At 53.5% G+C, this 15,196-nt stretch overlaps 1 protein-coding gene across 1 annotated transcript in view; it reads left to right on the top strand.

The window, feature by feature from the left end:
• NPLOC4 (NPL4 homolog, ubiquitin recognition factor) overlaps positions 1-13,725 on the top strand; it is a 56,389-nt gene extending 42,664 nt beyond the window's left edge. The window contains exons 13-17 of the mRNA XM_081218130.1: positions 1,851-1,922; positions 4,633-4,728; positions 5,878-5,994; positions 8,182-8,284; positions 11,380-13,725. Of these exons, the coding sequence (XP_081074256.1) occupies positions 1,851-1,922; positions 4,633-4,728; positions 5,878-5,994; positions 8,182-8,284; positions 11,380-11,537 (546 nt within the window). The 3' untranslated portion in view covers positions 11,538-13,725. The remainder of the gene's footprint in view (positions 1-1,850; positions 1,923-4,632; positions 4,729-5,877; positions 5,995-8,181; positions 8,285-11,379) is intronic.
• Positions 13,726-15,196: the final 1,471 nt, after the last annotated feature.

Here is a 15,196-nt window from a genome sequence, read left to right as displayed (position 1 = left end):
AGATGGGCTAATTATGTGTGAATTGTTGCAGGTTGTTTCTTGTAGGGGCAAGCGTATATTTTTGGAAATGGTGATTTAGTTTGATTGGGTTTGATTCCCGCCTCCTACCGTATTTCCTCCAGTGAGAAACTACCGCCTCTGGGGCCCCAGGACCCACTCAGCAGGCCATACCTTGGGCTGCCACTGTCAAAGCTGGTAGAGCCACGGCAAGCCAGGCCCAGCCTACCTGCTGCAGCAACGAGCATGTGGAAGGACCAGGGACTCTTGCCCAGGTAGAAGGGACAGTATTCCAACCTCAAAGGAAGGCAGACAGACAGAACGGATATTGTTTCCAGGAACCTGTCCTTTGGTGGTGCTCCTGCTCCCTATGTAGCTGGCTTAGATGTGTTTGGTTAGATGTATTTGGACCGTGTTCTGGAAGGGGCAGAGGGGCAGGTTCTTGCTAGCAACTCTCTGGGTTGTGAACAGAGAAAAGGTAGGGAAGGTGTGGGTAATCTGAGATGTGCTGCGGACCAGAGAGTTTAATTTCTGGGAGGAAAAAAAAAAAAAAAAAAAAGAGCAGGGCCACATGGAGCCTCTGGAATTCCTGTTAGGATAATGGACTCGGTTTAATGTAGGACAGCCTGAGAAGGTTGTCTCAAAAGATGGCATGGGCCTGTGACATCCCCGGAAGGTGTGATGTGCTAGGGGTAGCTTTGTGTCACCTGCACACCTCAGGGAGATCTGCTTGACGTCCATTAGGGTCTGAGAGCTTTAATAAACATAACTTTTATGTAAGGCCCCATAATTGGAAATTGTGGATGTATAATTTATATATGACTCGATGAGTGATTTATATAATGGTAAGTGGTGATTTAGATAGAAAATATGACCCCCCTTGCAGAATCTTTAATGAAAAGTGTTGGTTCTTATGAATTTATTTCTAGAGCTGTGTTTGAACTCAGCAAGTGTGACATAAATCAGATCTAATTGTCATTTTATGATTAATGAACATATGCTGGCCATTTTTCCCCATAATTAAACTTTATGTTCCATGCATCTGATAAAGCAAAACAAGTTTAGACTTTGACAGATTGGTGGTGGTTTTCCATGTCTGCGTATTTGTGTGTATGTGTACTGATTTGTGTGTGTATTCATTTTATTAATGTATAAGGATTAAGTTTCCATTGAAGTTGCGTTTCCAGAGGTGTGTGTAAGGTTGTTAAGAGTTAGCATTCAGGTGTGAGACTAGGAGAGCTTATAGAGGAGGAGGGGCACAGATGTGGCCTGACGAGGTGGGAGCCCGGGGTCTGTGTCTCCACAGCTTTAGCATCAGGCTGGTGCTATATATATATATATATATATATTTGTTTGTTTGTTTGTTGCTACGTTGGGTCTTCATTGCAGTGCGTGGGATTCTCATTGCGGAGGCTTCTCTTGTTGCGGACCATGGGCTCTAGGCGCGCGGGCTTCAGTAGTTGTGTTGCATGGGCTTAGTAGTTGTGGCTCACAGACTCTAGAGCACAGGATTAGTAGTTGTTGTGCATGGGCTTAGTTGCTCCGCGGCATATGGGATCTTTCCGGACCAGGGCTCGAACCCGTGTACCCTGCATTGGCAGGCAGATTCTTAACCACTGCGCCACCAGGGAAGCCCCCAAGGCTGCTTTCTTGAGTCGTGGCCGTCATCGAGAGCTCCAAGAAGTGATGGAAGGTGGATTCACTGCAAAAATATGTACATTTTCCTCTCTGCTTTTCATATACTTCAACAAGAATTGTAGTAATTTAAGGAGTGAGACAAGCATGTGAATGGAAAACCTGTCATAGGTCGGCACACCTGCACTCACGCCCTGGACCTTTGTCTTGTGTTTCAGGACATAGACAAGTTTGGCAATGAGATTACCCAGCTGGCTCGCCCCCTGCCCGTGGAGTATCTGATCATAGACGTAAGTGTGTGTCATCTCCCCCCTGGAGGTCAGGATGGCTGGGGGTGGCCTCACGAGGGCGGCGGCTTGAATACCTGCTCCTCTGCCTGCACAGGACAGGCATCCAGAGGTGTTTTGAGTCACTGAGCTCCTGGCATCCCTGAAAACCTAGAAACCTTAAGGGCTTTTCGTTTTTTATTTCCTTAAGAACAATTTAAGGGGTTAACTTCTCCCAACCTAAAGTGTAGCAAAGGACCACCGACAAGACCAAGCAGCCTCTGGAGGTCAGCGAGCCTCTCCCTGGCTCTGTGCACAGATGCTGCCCCGGCCACAGCTCAGCTGCCACAGCTCAGAGGCCCACTCGTGGGGACAGCATGGTCTCCTGGGGGGCACTCCAGGGGCCAAGAAGGTACCTGGTACCGACACGCCTTCCCCAAGTCTCGGCTCCTTTCTGGGGGTGTGCTCTGCTCACGGAGATGTGGCCACAGTGCAGAGGGGAGTGCGTGCTGCAGGGCTAGAGCCTGATGCATTTGCAGTAGTCAGCGCTCTGTCCAAAGGGTATGGGAGGCGGCTCATTTCCTAATTGCTGCCTGCCAGGATGAATTCAGGCTGCATTTGGACTAGGATGGGCATATGATTCAGGCTATAAAGTATCATTGCATTTGGAGCAGTGGGTCGCTGTGAGCTGAGCTCGCCAACGCTCCATTCCAACTGACAGCTCCCGAGAACATATTTATTACCTAGGCCATAAAGGCATCTGCTTTTTAGACTACCTAGGGTGTAATTAAGATGAAAACAGATTGATGGAGCATACACTTAGGAGGAGTCTGCGTGATTTAAAGCCAGCTTCCTGAGGTCTTCTCTCCCAGTGGCCTCCCCATCCCCTTCCTTTCACGAAGGAGCTAAGTTCTTTCTTGCCTTAGTGGTTGTCACTGTAGTGTTTGGTTGATGGGCGAGCATTCCACCCTGTGATACCCAAGCGCTCTCTTACTGTAGAAGGAGGTTGGAGCAGGTGCCCAGCCAGGTGTGCTCAGCTCCTCACCCGGCCCCAGACCCCAACCTGACCAGGGCATCTGATGACTAAACCTCATGACCAGGTGGCTCTTCCAGGCTTCTGCAGAGGTGCTCTGCAGGTGGCCAGGCATCAACTAGGTGACAAGGCAGGCTGGGTAGGGAGAGGGTTTGAGCACAAAACAAAGTGCTGACCACCCTGCATCCTCTCCCCCGGCATCTGGGATGTTCACAGACTGCCGTGTGAACCTCGGTTCTGTTGCTCCCCAAGGTCTGTTGCAATTACAGGTCTTACAAGTACTTCCCTTAATTCCACATTTACTTAACTAGTGGGTCTGCTGTTGTTGCTGGTCCACTCCTTTATCTGCCTTCCAAAGGGAGGGGCGAGAGCAGGCCACAGGCCTTGCCTCTGCAGCAGAGCGGCCCCTCTCCCATCTCTAGAATCATGACAACAGCTGAGACTGAGCCCCACATGTGCCACCCATTCTGCGGGCTCCACGTGTCTGGGTGCATTTGATCCTCACGGCAGCCTTAGGAGGCTTGGGCTCTCTGGTCGTCCGTATCTCTCTGATGAACGATGAACCTCTCTGATGAACGGTGAACGGAGCAAGGCCTCACAGTAGGACTTGGCAGTGTGCTCGAGGCCACACCTTGTGCCCTGAGGCCACGTGGTCTCGTCCATAAAAGGCCGGCGGGGCTCGATTTAGGGAGCTGCTGATGGCTCAGCTTACTGTTCACAGCGCTGGCACGGTCACAGCAGGTCCTGGGCCAGCAGGCCTGGAACAGCTCGCTGCCTTCACTGATGCAGAAAACAGGCCAGAGCAACATTTTCATTCTTTAGAAATAGTCCCGAAGGAACCAGAATAGCTACGCTAAATCTGGACGAGGTATAATCTGCTGCTGCTAGTGTTATATTGCAGAGAAAAAGCTGTGTCAACCAAAAGATGGCTGATGATGGCTCACACTTGGGTGCGTTTTTGGGGAGGGGCATCTGCCAGGAGGAATGAGAAACTGTATTTGTATTGATTCTTGCACATTTGCCACTGTCCCTGCAGCTTCTATTGATTGTTGGATTTAAAATCCCCTCTGTCGTTTCTAAAGCATGTCTGAGCCAAATGAAGGGCTTAGGCTCCCCTTTGGACACAAGCTCCTGACTCCAGCCATCTTCAGGCGAGAGCCATGCCTGCATCTCAGCGGCCTTGCTTCTCTTCCTGCCTGGACATGCCCTGGCTCCATGGAGTGGTGCCTGGGAATTCAGAAGGTTTCAGCCAGCTCGCTGGAGGGCACTGTGGTTCTCAAAACCATCAGGGGCTGGTTCTGCACATGCCCTCCAGACCCGGTGACAGGAACAGAGTCTGCTCCTGAGATGGCGCTCACACCTGTGCTCTTCCCTGTGGCCCACTCTCTAGTTCACCCGCGGCAGCAGGAGAGCAGCTGTGTGAGAGGCCGTCCCAGTGGGGCTGGAGTTAGGAACCTGCCCACAGGCACCATGATCTTACCAGTCATGAAAAATGGTTCTTCCATTTGCCTTCCAGAGTCACAGTTTTCAGAGTTTTCATGTAGGGGCTGTCCTAATAGTTAAGCATTCCCTTCAGTGTAGAACAGTTAGGACTCCTGCTGCTGTGAGCAGCTCAGGGCTCCAGGGAGGGGTGTGCTCAGGGCCCACACCCTTGTTTATAGCACAATTAATTTATCACGGGTTTGTGTTTTCGTTCATTAGATCACAACAACTTTCCCCAAGGATCCAGTTTATACTTTTTCTATTTCACAAAATCCATTTCCTATTGAAAACCGAGATGTATTGGGTGAGACACAGGTAAGCTCTTTGTCTTTAGAAACATAATTTAGAGTCCCTACTGTTTGTTTATCTAGTGTCACTATTGTTTTTCTAGAAAGTAGCAAGCTTTCTGACTCTCCTGATTTGTTTTTGTGACAAAACCTGGCTAGGCCTTTTTCTAAGACACTGCTGATCACATGAGCCCTCTCCAGGGCAGGGGCAGTGGATGAGCACAGAGGCAAATCCCTGTAAGTCCTCAGGCCTGTGGATGTGCTGGAAGGATTCTCAGGGGGCCTGTTTTATTGGTCACTTTTTGTCCTCTCCTGACAACGTTACTGATTGTTGGTAAGCGTTGTCTTTTGTGACAGTGTCTCACTTTGCTGCATGCTCTGCCCCCTACCTCATCACCCTGCCATGTTTCTCAGGCACCATCCAAGCCGTGGGGGCTCATGTGGCCTGGCCACCTTGGCTCTCACCTGCACATCAGGCCCAATCAGAACTGCTGTGACTGCCTTGTCCTGCCACATCAATGGTCTGTGAACACACATCCCAAGTTGATAACAGGCACTACGGAAAGGGGCCTGGTTAAAGAATGTGTACAGTGAGATTGTCTTCTGAATCTGTGATTAGTTTACAGGGCCTCTCTGATGCTTTGGTTTCCTCACTGCCCATCTGCCCAGGTGCTTGTGGAGGTGCAAAGCCACTGACTGGGGTGGCACTCTTGAATCTCCCGCTTTCACTCCTGTTGAAAGTGTTAGTGTCACGTAATCCTCCCCACCAGCCCCCAATTCCTACTCCTCACTACCGTGCTGCCCTGGATCAACAATGTACCTAGACAGACGGGGCTTCTCCCAGCCCCGCAGTGGCTCTTCCCACTCCCAGGCCCCCAAAGGTGAGTTTGAACATGTCTCACAGCTGGGTCAGCTTCATAGACATGTTGCTTACACTCTTCCATAAGTCAAATGTACTGAGAGTGTTTTCCTGGGAGATGAGGCCACAGCTTATTCTGCAACTGTGCATTCCTCTGTCCTTGGCTCCCAGTAAGTGGTTCTGGAAGGAGACGGGGAGGCCCATCCATCAGCGCCGAACGTGTTCAGTTCCATCTTTATAGGACAGTAGCTCTCCTGCAACTCTGGCTTGGGACTAACGGGTGCTTGTGTCTGTCTCCCCCCATACCTGGCGCTCCAGGACTTCCACAGCCTGGCCACCTACCTGTCTCAGAACACCTCATCCGTGTTCCTGGACACTATCTCGGATTTCCACCTCCTGCTATTCCTGGTCACCAATGATGTCATGCCTCTGCAGGTACGGGCCAAGTGGGCTTCCACTCCTCAGACCAGAGCACGCTGGGCAGCACCAGAGCAGCTAAGTTCCCCTTAACCTGTCCTGTGGGCAGCAGCTTTGCACAAAGGCCTTGATAGAAAGGTGAATTTTCCACTTTCAGCGTTTACACTGGAATAGCTTGTTCAAAAGTGTCTGCCCGGGCTTCCCTGGTGGCGCAGTGGTTGAGAGTCCGCCTGCCGATGCAGGGGACACGGGTTCGTGCCCCGGTCCGGGAAGATCCCACATGCCACGGAGCGGCTAGGCCCGTGAGCCATGGCCGCTGAGCCTGTGCGTCCGGAGCCTGTGCTCCGCAAGGGGAGAGGCCACAACAGTGAGAGGCCCACGTAACAAAAAAAAAAAAAAAAAAGTGTCTGCCCTCGGGCTTCCCTTGTGGCGCAGTGGTTGAGAATCTGCCTGCTAATGCAGGGGACATGGGTTCGAGCCCTGGTCTGGGAAGATCCCACATGCCACGGAGCAACTAGGCCCGTGAGCCACAACTACTGAGCCTGCGCGTCTGGAGCCTGTGCTCCGCAACAAGAGAGGCCGCGACAGTGAGAGGCCCGCGCACCGCAATGAAGAGTGGCCCCCGCTTGCCACAACTAGAGAAAGCCCTCGCACAGAAACGAAGACCCAACACAGCCAAAAATAAATAAATTAACAAATGTGGGGTTAAAAAAAAAAGAAAAAGAAAAAAGCCTTACAGAATTAAAAAAAAAAAAAAGTGTCTGCCCTCTGTGATGGAGGACAGTTCCTCCGTTTGTTAGAACCACGTGGGACGCAGAGGCCGCTTAGCTCTGTGTCCTTCTAGTGGGAACATGACGGATCCAACAATTTAAAAATTCCTGTTGGAACAGTTTGAGAATCCCAGCCTCTGCTTCTTCCCGATCTCTCTCCCCTCTTCCCGAATCAGCTCCAGTTTATCACCTTGGCCCAGAAGGTTGGCCAGCGTCCAGGCCCCAGGCACACAGCTGCACAGTTGGCGTTTTTAAGACATGCTGTTGGGGGAGATGAGGGCGAGTGTTACAGATGGTGGCTGCTCTCTGAGTAGCACAGGGCCAGCGGGGCCAGCCAGGGAGCCCCTTGCGTGGGTTGTGTCATGGCTGTCCTTTTGCTTTGGCCCTTTTTCTGCCTGGGACCCAAGGAAATGCATTTCTGCGAGGTGACAGAGTAGAACGGAGAGGCTCAGCCCTCCCACTGCTTTTCTATGTCAGGTGGCCTGTGGCTGTTCTTACATCTCGTGTCTGTGTTTTGTCCAACCTACCCATTTGTGGCACTTGACACCAGGCACCCCGAAACTTTTCACTGGCTTCGCCTTCCCTGTTAAGCCCAGAGAGTTGCACCTCCAGCCCCCAGCTTAGCTGCTGCCCCTCCGGCTGGGGAGGTGGTGAAAGCTTAGGGCCTTCTCCATGGAAAATGTGTGCTGTTTTGCAGTCACTTGTTAGGAAGCATTTTCTGTAGATACTGCCTGAGAGCCCCTGGAAGGCTTTCGAAGTCTCTCATTATAAAAACTATTTATGGCTTCCCTGGTGGCGCAGTGGTTGAGAGTCCGCCTGCTGATGCAGGGGACACGGGTTCGTGCCCCGGTCTGGGAAGATCCCACATGCCGCGGAGCGGCTGGGCCCGTGAGCCATGGCCGCTGAGCCTGCGCGTCCGGAGCCTGTGCTCCGCAACGGGAGAGGCCACAGCAGTGAGAGGCCCGCATACCGCAAAACAAACCAACCAACCAACAAACAAAAAACTATTTAGTTCTCTTCACTTTGACCCTGGAGGCCTAGGATGCAGAGTGTATTGAGATACAGACGTGATGGAGAAAACAGAGGGCCAAGGGGGTTGTGAGGGAAGAGGGTGGGCCTCACGGCCAAGAGGCTCCTGCCCATCCACCCAGGCCCTCAGGAGAAGGGCTGTGAGCTGTGATTACCTAGGGGGTGGAGCACAGCCAGCCTGGGACACAGAGTAGCACAGCGGCCAACCTGGGGATCTCTGGGAAGAATTTAGCACTTGTATTTATAAACCTAAGTGTGTGGGGTTTTGCATTTCATAGTGACAGCCTGTGAGATTTTTGAAATTCCCTCTGAAGTGTGTCTTGATGTTGGGGAAAAAGAAACTTGTGAACAAGTCTATCTACCATCAGTGAAGCGAGTTGGAACCTTCTTTTTTGGCTTCTTGCAGGACAGCATCAGCTTGCTGCTGGAGGCCGTGAGGACCAGAAATGAGGAGCTCGCCCAAACGTGGAAGAAGTCTGAGCAGTGGGCCACCATCGAGCAGCTCTGCAGTAAGTGTCTTACCCTCCCGCAGTCCCCATTGCCAGGGCCCAAACTCCTGCCCTTCAGGGCTCCAGTACTTCTTCCCGGGCCCTGGACACCTGACCCCAGATGCCTTCTGACAGCGTCGTGGGCAGTGGAACAAGCAGACCTCTGCTGGGGCCCACAGATATTTTCATCACTATAACATACGCGTAAAGGCCACAGATTTTGGGTATACAGTTCCATGGATTTTTGTACACATACATAGCAGATACGCTATTCTTCAAGCATCTTAGGAGCAGTTTGAAAGTCATTGTTTTAGATGAACAGAAACTTCACACTCACCTAAGTGCTGAGTGCAGAGACCTTCTGGACTCCTCAGGCTTTTCTTTTCCCCTTTCCCATCAGTTCTCAGAGCATTCTTGGTGGATAAGGAGGAAAAGAGTTAGAGAATAGAGTTCGGGGATCTTGTGTCTCCCGGGTGAGCGCCTCTGTCAATCAGCCTTGGGAGCTGCCCCCACGCTGCCAGCGCCGTGGCCACCAAGCCCCCCAGCTGAGAGCTTGAGAGGGCGGTGACCATGGCGGCCCTTTTCCCTGCGGCTTTAAGTACTGTAACGCCCCCTGAAGACAACAATGAAAGTACATATAAAAACGTGTTTAAATATTTTCTCAATCTAGTGGGCTGATACTTGAGCCAAAATTAGCCAGGAAACCCTCAGTGGAACCCAAGCCACAGGGAGTCCAGCAGGGTTCTTATTTTCTCTCGATACTAAGTACCTAGAAGCTCAGGGGTTGAGGAGCTTTGGTATTCATTGTGTCGTTCTTCTTCTTAATTTTTCTTTTTATACGATTCTTACAACCAAACAGTAAAAGGGCTGAATGTGCCGTGTACTCTTCTTGCCCTCACATTCTGAAACAGAGGACCCATTGTTCCCACCAAATTCCCTACAGCGAAGCCCACGGCCTTGTGTCCTTGGGTGGACAGTGGTGAGGTGCTGGCCAGGATCTCAGCACCTGGTCCAGCTCTCCCACGTACTGGGCTCTCCAGGCCCCTGGTGTTATTCTTCAAATGCTTCACACACAGACATTGAGTGCAGCAGCTTTAGTAGTTTGGAGCCCTCTCTCTCAGCCCAGAAAGTGCACACAGGGAAGCCGGGACAGGGGGTGGGTTAGCTAAGAGGTTATCCTGGACAAGCATTGGCCCAGTTGGGGGAAAGGAAAACTAGATCAGGAAAGGTTTCAGTCTAAGCATTTGGCTTGCTTTTGCCAACCCCATTAGACACTAATGAAAAACTAGCGACCCCGTAGGAGCTGGGTCCCATTGGCTTCATGCCTCATACTTAGGGTGGGAAGAAACCCAAGCCCGAGTCAGGTGTCAGTCCTCCGGCAGCAGGGTGACACTGTCTGGACGTGCTGCCTGCAGCCTCTGTTGGGAGAGCGCCTGGTGTTCACCGACACTCACTTTGCTAAAAAGTGCTACGTGATTGTCAAATGCTGTCAACAGATACACTACTCGTGGAATTCCAGTCACTGCATAGGGTTGGTAACACAAATTAGCAATAGAGTACCCTTTACAGATGCAGAGTCACAGAACACGAGAGATCTCGGGACATAGTCAGTGGAAGCCACGTAAGAGCTCTTTGCTGAAAACTAACACTGCCAGAAGAAGAGCTAAGCAAATGGAAAAGAAATCCCACTGTCTGGACTGGAAGACAAGATATTTTTAACATGTCAGTTTTCCCTAAATTGATCAGTACAATCTCAGTCAAAATCCCTGTAGACAGGGCTTCCCTGGTGGCGCAGTGCTTGAGAGTCTGCCTGCCGATGCAGGGGACACGGGTTCGTGCCCCGGTCCAGGAAGATCCCACGTGCCGCGGAGCGGCTGGGCCCATGAGCCATGGCCACTGAGCCTGCGTGTCCGGAGCCTGTGCTCCGCAACGGGAGAGGCCACAACAGTGAGAGGCCCGCGTACCGCAAAAAAAAACCCCACAACAAACAAAGAAACAAACAAAAATTGGTCAGGACTTCCCTGGTGGTACAGTGGTTAAGAATCCGCCTGCCAATGCAGGGGACACAGGTTTGAGCCCTGGTCCGGGAAGATCCCACATGCTGCAGAGCAGCTAAGCCCATGCACCACAACTACTGAGCCTGCGCTCTAGAGCCCACAAGCCACAACTACTGAGCCCAAGTGCCACAACTACTGCAGCCCACACGCCTAGAGCCCATACTCTGCAACAAGAAAAGCCACCGCTGTGAGAAGCCCACACACCGCAACGAAGAGTAGTCCCCGCTCGCCGCAACTAGAGAAAGCCTGTGCGCGGCAACAAAGACCCAGTGCAGCCATAAATAAATAAATTTATTTAAAAAAAAAAAAAAAGATCGGTCAGTTGGACTTTATCAGAATGAAACACTTGGGCTCATTAAGAGACACTGTCAAAAACTTGAAAAGGCAAGGAACAGACTGGGAGAAGATATTCCACAGAAGATGTTCCATAAAAAGAATTACAGTGATGGTCACCATCAGTCATCAGAAGAATGAAAATTAAACGAGGTACCATTACACGTCTTGAGGGTGGCTGAGATGCAAACACTGGCCGCATCGCGTGCTCACGAGCTCCCAGAGCAGCTGGAGCTCTCGCACGCCCAGTGAGGATGACCCAGCGAGCCCACTGCTACCCAAGAGACATGCAAACACAGATCCACACCAAGATTTGTTTAACAATATTCATGGCAGCTTTGTTCACAATGGCTCAAACCTGGCAATGACCCAACTGTCCATCAGGAGGGGGATAGATAACTAGGGATGGTGTTCACACCGAGCTCTCCTGCTCAGCAGTGAGAAGGAAGGAACCACTGACGCAGCAAGCAGGGAGGGCGGGCAGGTGCATGAGTGGCCACAGCTGACAGCTTTCCGCTCTGCAGACAGCACCTTTACTTATCGGTGTTCTGTGTTTGAGCAGGGGACCCACGGTAGGGGCTCTCAAGCCGCATCTGTCCGCGCCTGCAGCAGTTGCTTTTAGAGTCCACTCCTACCCTGATAAGCAGCTGTGCAGAGCTCTCAGATCGGGTGGGACAGCTTCCCAGTGCAGAAATGATGCACACTGCTTCTCCTCCTGCCCCACAGGCACAGTCGGCGTGCAGCTCCCAGGCCTCCACGAGTACGGAGCCGTCGGGGGCTCTGCACACACCACCTCGGCCGCCATGTGGGCTTGTCAGCACTGCACCTTCATGAACCAGCCAGGCACCGGCCACTGCGAGATGTGCAGCCTCCCCAGGACCTAGGGCTCCCGGGCCCTGCTGCCCGGACTGGGCCCACCCTAGCCCTCTCTGAAGCCAGGATTGTTGCAGCCATGCCCCACCGCAGGCAGCGCTGAAGGCGAGGCGGGGGCGGCTGCCCTGGGGGTCTCTGACCCATGAAGCTTCTCAGCACCAGGCTTCCCTGGAGGGAGGGAGCCAGGCTGGTGCTCTGGAGGCTAAAACCAGTCTCTTGGTGGAGGCACCGTATGGCCCCATCCGGATGCCCTGCAGCAGCTCCCACTGTGGTAGAAGGACTAGGTGCCTCTAAACCATCACCTGGAATTGAGGGGGTGGGAGGGCTTGCTGGCACCATCCAGCTTTCTTTTTTCCTTCCTTTGGATGCTTTTGGTTCCTGCCCCTCCCATGTTTTTGGTTGGGAGCTCTTGGTGACCTCTGTACCCCGTTGCTCTGGGGCAGACCCTGCCTGTGAGGGCCACCTCTTCCCCTTCCAGTAGCCATCGTGTGGTGGAACTGTGTGGCCACAGGCTCGCTGGTCTCCTGTCCGCTTGGTCTGCAGGTGAATCTGCTGCCCGCCCTTTCCTGCTCTCACCCAGCGTCCAGGGGGGATTTTAAAGTCTGCTTTGGTTGTAATAACAGTTATCAGTAATTCCTGCGAAGAAGACTTTTATTTATTTTTTTTTTAAGATAAAAACTGCATAAAAGGAGAGAGACTAGTTTCCACCTTCGTCCCTCCTTCAGTGAGTCCCTGGAGGTGTGTGCAGCCTGGGTGGGTGGATGGGGGACCCACAATCAGGTCTCCTCACAAATGAACCTCAGTGCCTGAGACTTTCCTGCCAAGCCACACGGCTGGGACAGGTGCAGACCCAGGTAGTCCGAGCAGGAACCTAGTGCTGGCTCCCACTGAGCAGGCACCCTCTCCGGGGGGCCAGCACTGCTGACCTGGCCTGCATGGGGTGAGCTGGGTGGCCCAGGCCGGGCTGCAAGCTCTGGTCCCCTTCACCCCACACACCATTCCTTCCTGTTGCCCTGCCTGGGCCCTGGCCTCTGACACGGTGATGTGGCCCCAGTACAGGCCAGGCCACAGTACAGCAGCTGTGGGGCTGCTGCGGGGACGTTGGAAAGTAGGTACTGTGCTGAAGTATGGGTCCAGGCTATCCCAGGACAAAGGTTGTGGTCAGACTTTGCATGTGCTCTGGGGTCCCTGCGTTTCCTCTGTGGTTGGGCTCTGGTCTGGCCTTTCCCTGGGAGCCATGGACATCCTGATGCCTCTTTGCCTTAACAAGAGCCGTATCTCTGAGCTGCACTGCACCCACCCATGGGAGAGGCTGACCCAGACACAGGCTGCTTGGGGACTTCATGTCTCTGTCCTAGAGCAGGAGGCAAGCCTGTGTGACCCTCCCTCGCCCTTGGCCTGTGAACAGAGAGCACTTGGGCATGTGTTCACCTGTGGCAAGGGCTGTGCCTGGCACTCCAGGTCCACCTGGCGTGGGACACCAAGTGGCCGGTGGGGTTGGGTCTGGCTACAGCGGATCTGTTCTGGGGGGCAGAAGGTGCAGGGCCCCCTGTTTGCCCAGTTCCTCTGTGGCCACCTGCCAGCAAGCTGGGAGGACCATCTGGCCCCAGTCATCTGCTCTGATCAGATGTGAGTCTGCAGGGGGAGCAGGAGGGCGCTGACCTCAGACCTCGCGGCCCCCGCCGCTCCTCCTGTACTTGCTCTGGTCTTCATCTACCGAGCTAATTTCCTTTTCTCTTTGACCAGTGTCCTACTCACCCTGAAGTTCTGGCATCTGCATAGTTCGTTTCCTTTTATCTTTTAGCTAAAGAAAAAGTGTTGTGATTTCTCTGCTTCTGGTTTTGAGTCACTCTTTGTTCAGTAATGCACTTTATTTTGTCCAAAGAGAGTCGGGGGTCAACATAAGGAGTGGGGGTGCCCTGCCAGCAGGCTCGGGCCCAGGAAGCTTAGCCATCTCCTCCTGCATAGGGGAGGGGCCCCCAGCTCCACCTTCATCCTACCTGCCCTTGTGTGGACACACCCTCTCATGCCACCAGGCACCAGGCACCGTAGCTCAGCGAGGGGGGACCAGGTGCCAGACCAACCAGTCTGCTCCCGGTGCTCCCACTTGGGGCTTGCAGGTGTGTGTCGGTTGGGTTTGCAGTAGCGTTGCCTGGACTCCAGCCCTGCAGTTGAACCAATAAAAGCACCTGAAGCGACCGCCAGCGCCGTTTGTCCTTCCTGGGCCCCAAGCCCTCTCCCTGCCCTGAGCCTTGACTTGCCTACCTTGTCAGGTGACTTGATGACTTTCCCCTCCACACATCACTGTTCTCTGCTGACATGTTTAGAGTATTGAAGGGTAGAGACCCACTCCTCCTGGCCAGGCTCCTCGGCCCTGTGCTCCCAGGGTAACGTCCACTGGAGGAGCAGAGCCTGGCCTCCCTCCAGGCCTTTTCTGCGCCTTTTCTGCCTGTCAGCCATGCGGCTGCTCCTGGCCTCTGCGTGGTGGGTGAGGGGCACTCCGCCAGGCAGCAGGTGAAGGATAGTGCCCAGAACCCCCCAGACTTGCACAGATGCAAGGGGAGCAAGGCCTGGAGGGGACACTTGTCGAGTGACAGCCAGGGGGCGCTCCCCCGATGTTCAGGTACCAGCCTTCACGCACCTTACAACCCATTCTGTCCTTTGGCCACTGGCTCACTGCTTCCTGAACAAGTATATAAGAAACACTGCCCACTGATGTCCAAGGGGCCCTGGGGAGAGGCAGGCCCAGCCTAGCTTCTGGACTGGGGTGGGTGGGCCCTCAGCACCTGGCTCCAGTCCTGTCCCTGAGCTTGCCTACTTTTACCAGCAGTGTCCTGCCCTCTCTGTGGCTCAGGCTGCTGACCTTGTTGGTTCTGTGAAGTGATGAGGTTCTGGAACGTCATCCCTCCCCCTGAAGTCAAGCAAGTGGAGTGTACTGCTTGGAAATAGAACTCAGGGTCCTGCCACCCCCTTTCCTGGCATGTTCAACATGTTGGCAGGCTGTGCTGCCTGAAAGTGCCTGGCACAGCCTGCAGCTTCCCTGCACATGCTGTGTCCTGTCCCTCCCCACCCCTAATGCTGTCTGGTGGTAGATGGGAAGATGTAGCCCCCACGTGTGGCCCCGAGACCACTGACTGTCCACAGCACACTCTGCTGTCTCACAGGCCTCCTGCCACAGGCCTTCCACGTACACCCACGTGAGGGGCCTCTCACTCCACATCACCCCTGAGCTGGCTAAGCCCTTTGCTCTGTAACCTCCAGGGGGATCAGCGTTCAGGGCCCCCTCGCTGTTTAGATAGACTGTTGATGGTCATAAATCCTTGTATCACAGAGTGTGGGTCTTGCCTGGACTTGGGGCCAGGAGCCTGCTAGCCCCCCTGAGCAGAAGGGAGTGGGACAGGAATGACCAACTTTACAGTGCCTGGCCAGTCAGGGCTGAACCTGGCAGGTGAGGCCTGGCCAGCTAAGCCCACCTCCCAGATGCACTTCCCCACGTGGTCATTTTCTCTAGGACAATCCCAGTGTAGTGCCCTTGGTGTCGGGAAACAGTCTGGGCGGGCCAGGTTGGGAATTGGTGTGAGCACGTGGCCACAGGACTGGTGGTCAGAAGACCAGCCAAGAACACTTGTGCACTCAGGTTGAGGGGGTGGGGGGTGGAGGTGGGACTCAG

The sequence above is a fragment of the Mesoplodon bidens genome (assembly GCF_964165515.1).
Source record: "Mesoplodon bidens genome assembly, chromosome: 19".
In the NCBI taxonomy this organism is placed as follows: Eukaryota; Metazoa; Chordata; class Mammalia; order Artiodactyla; family Ziphiidae; genus Mesoplodon; species Mesoplodon bidens.
The sequence above is the reverse complement of the archived record's forward strand: the minus strand, read 5'-3'. Positions and strand labels throughout refer to the sequence as shown.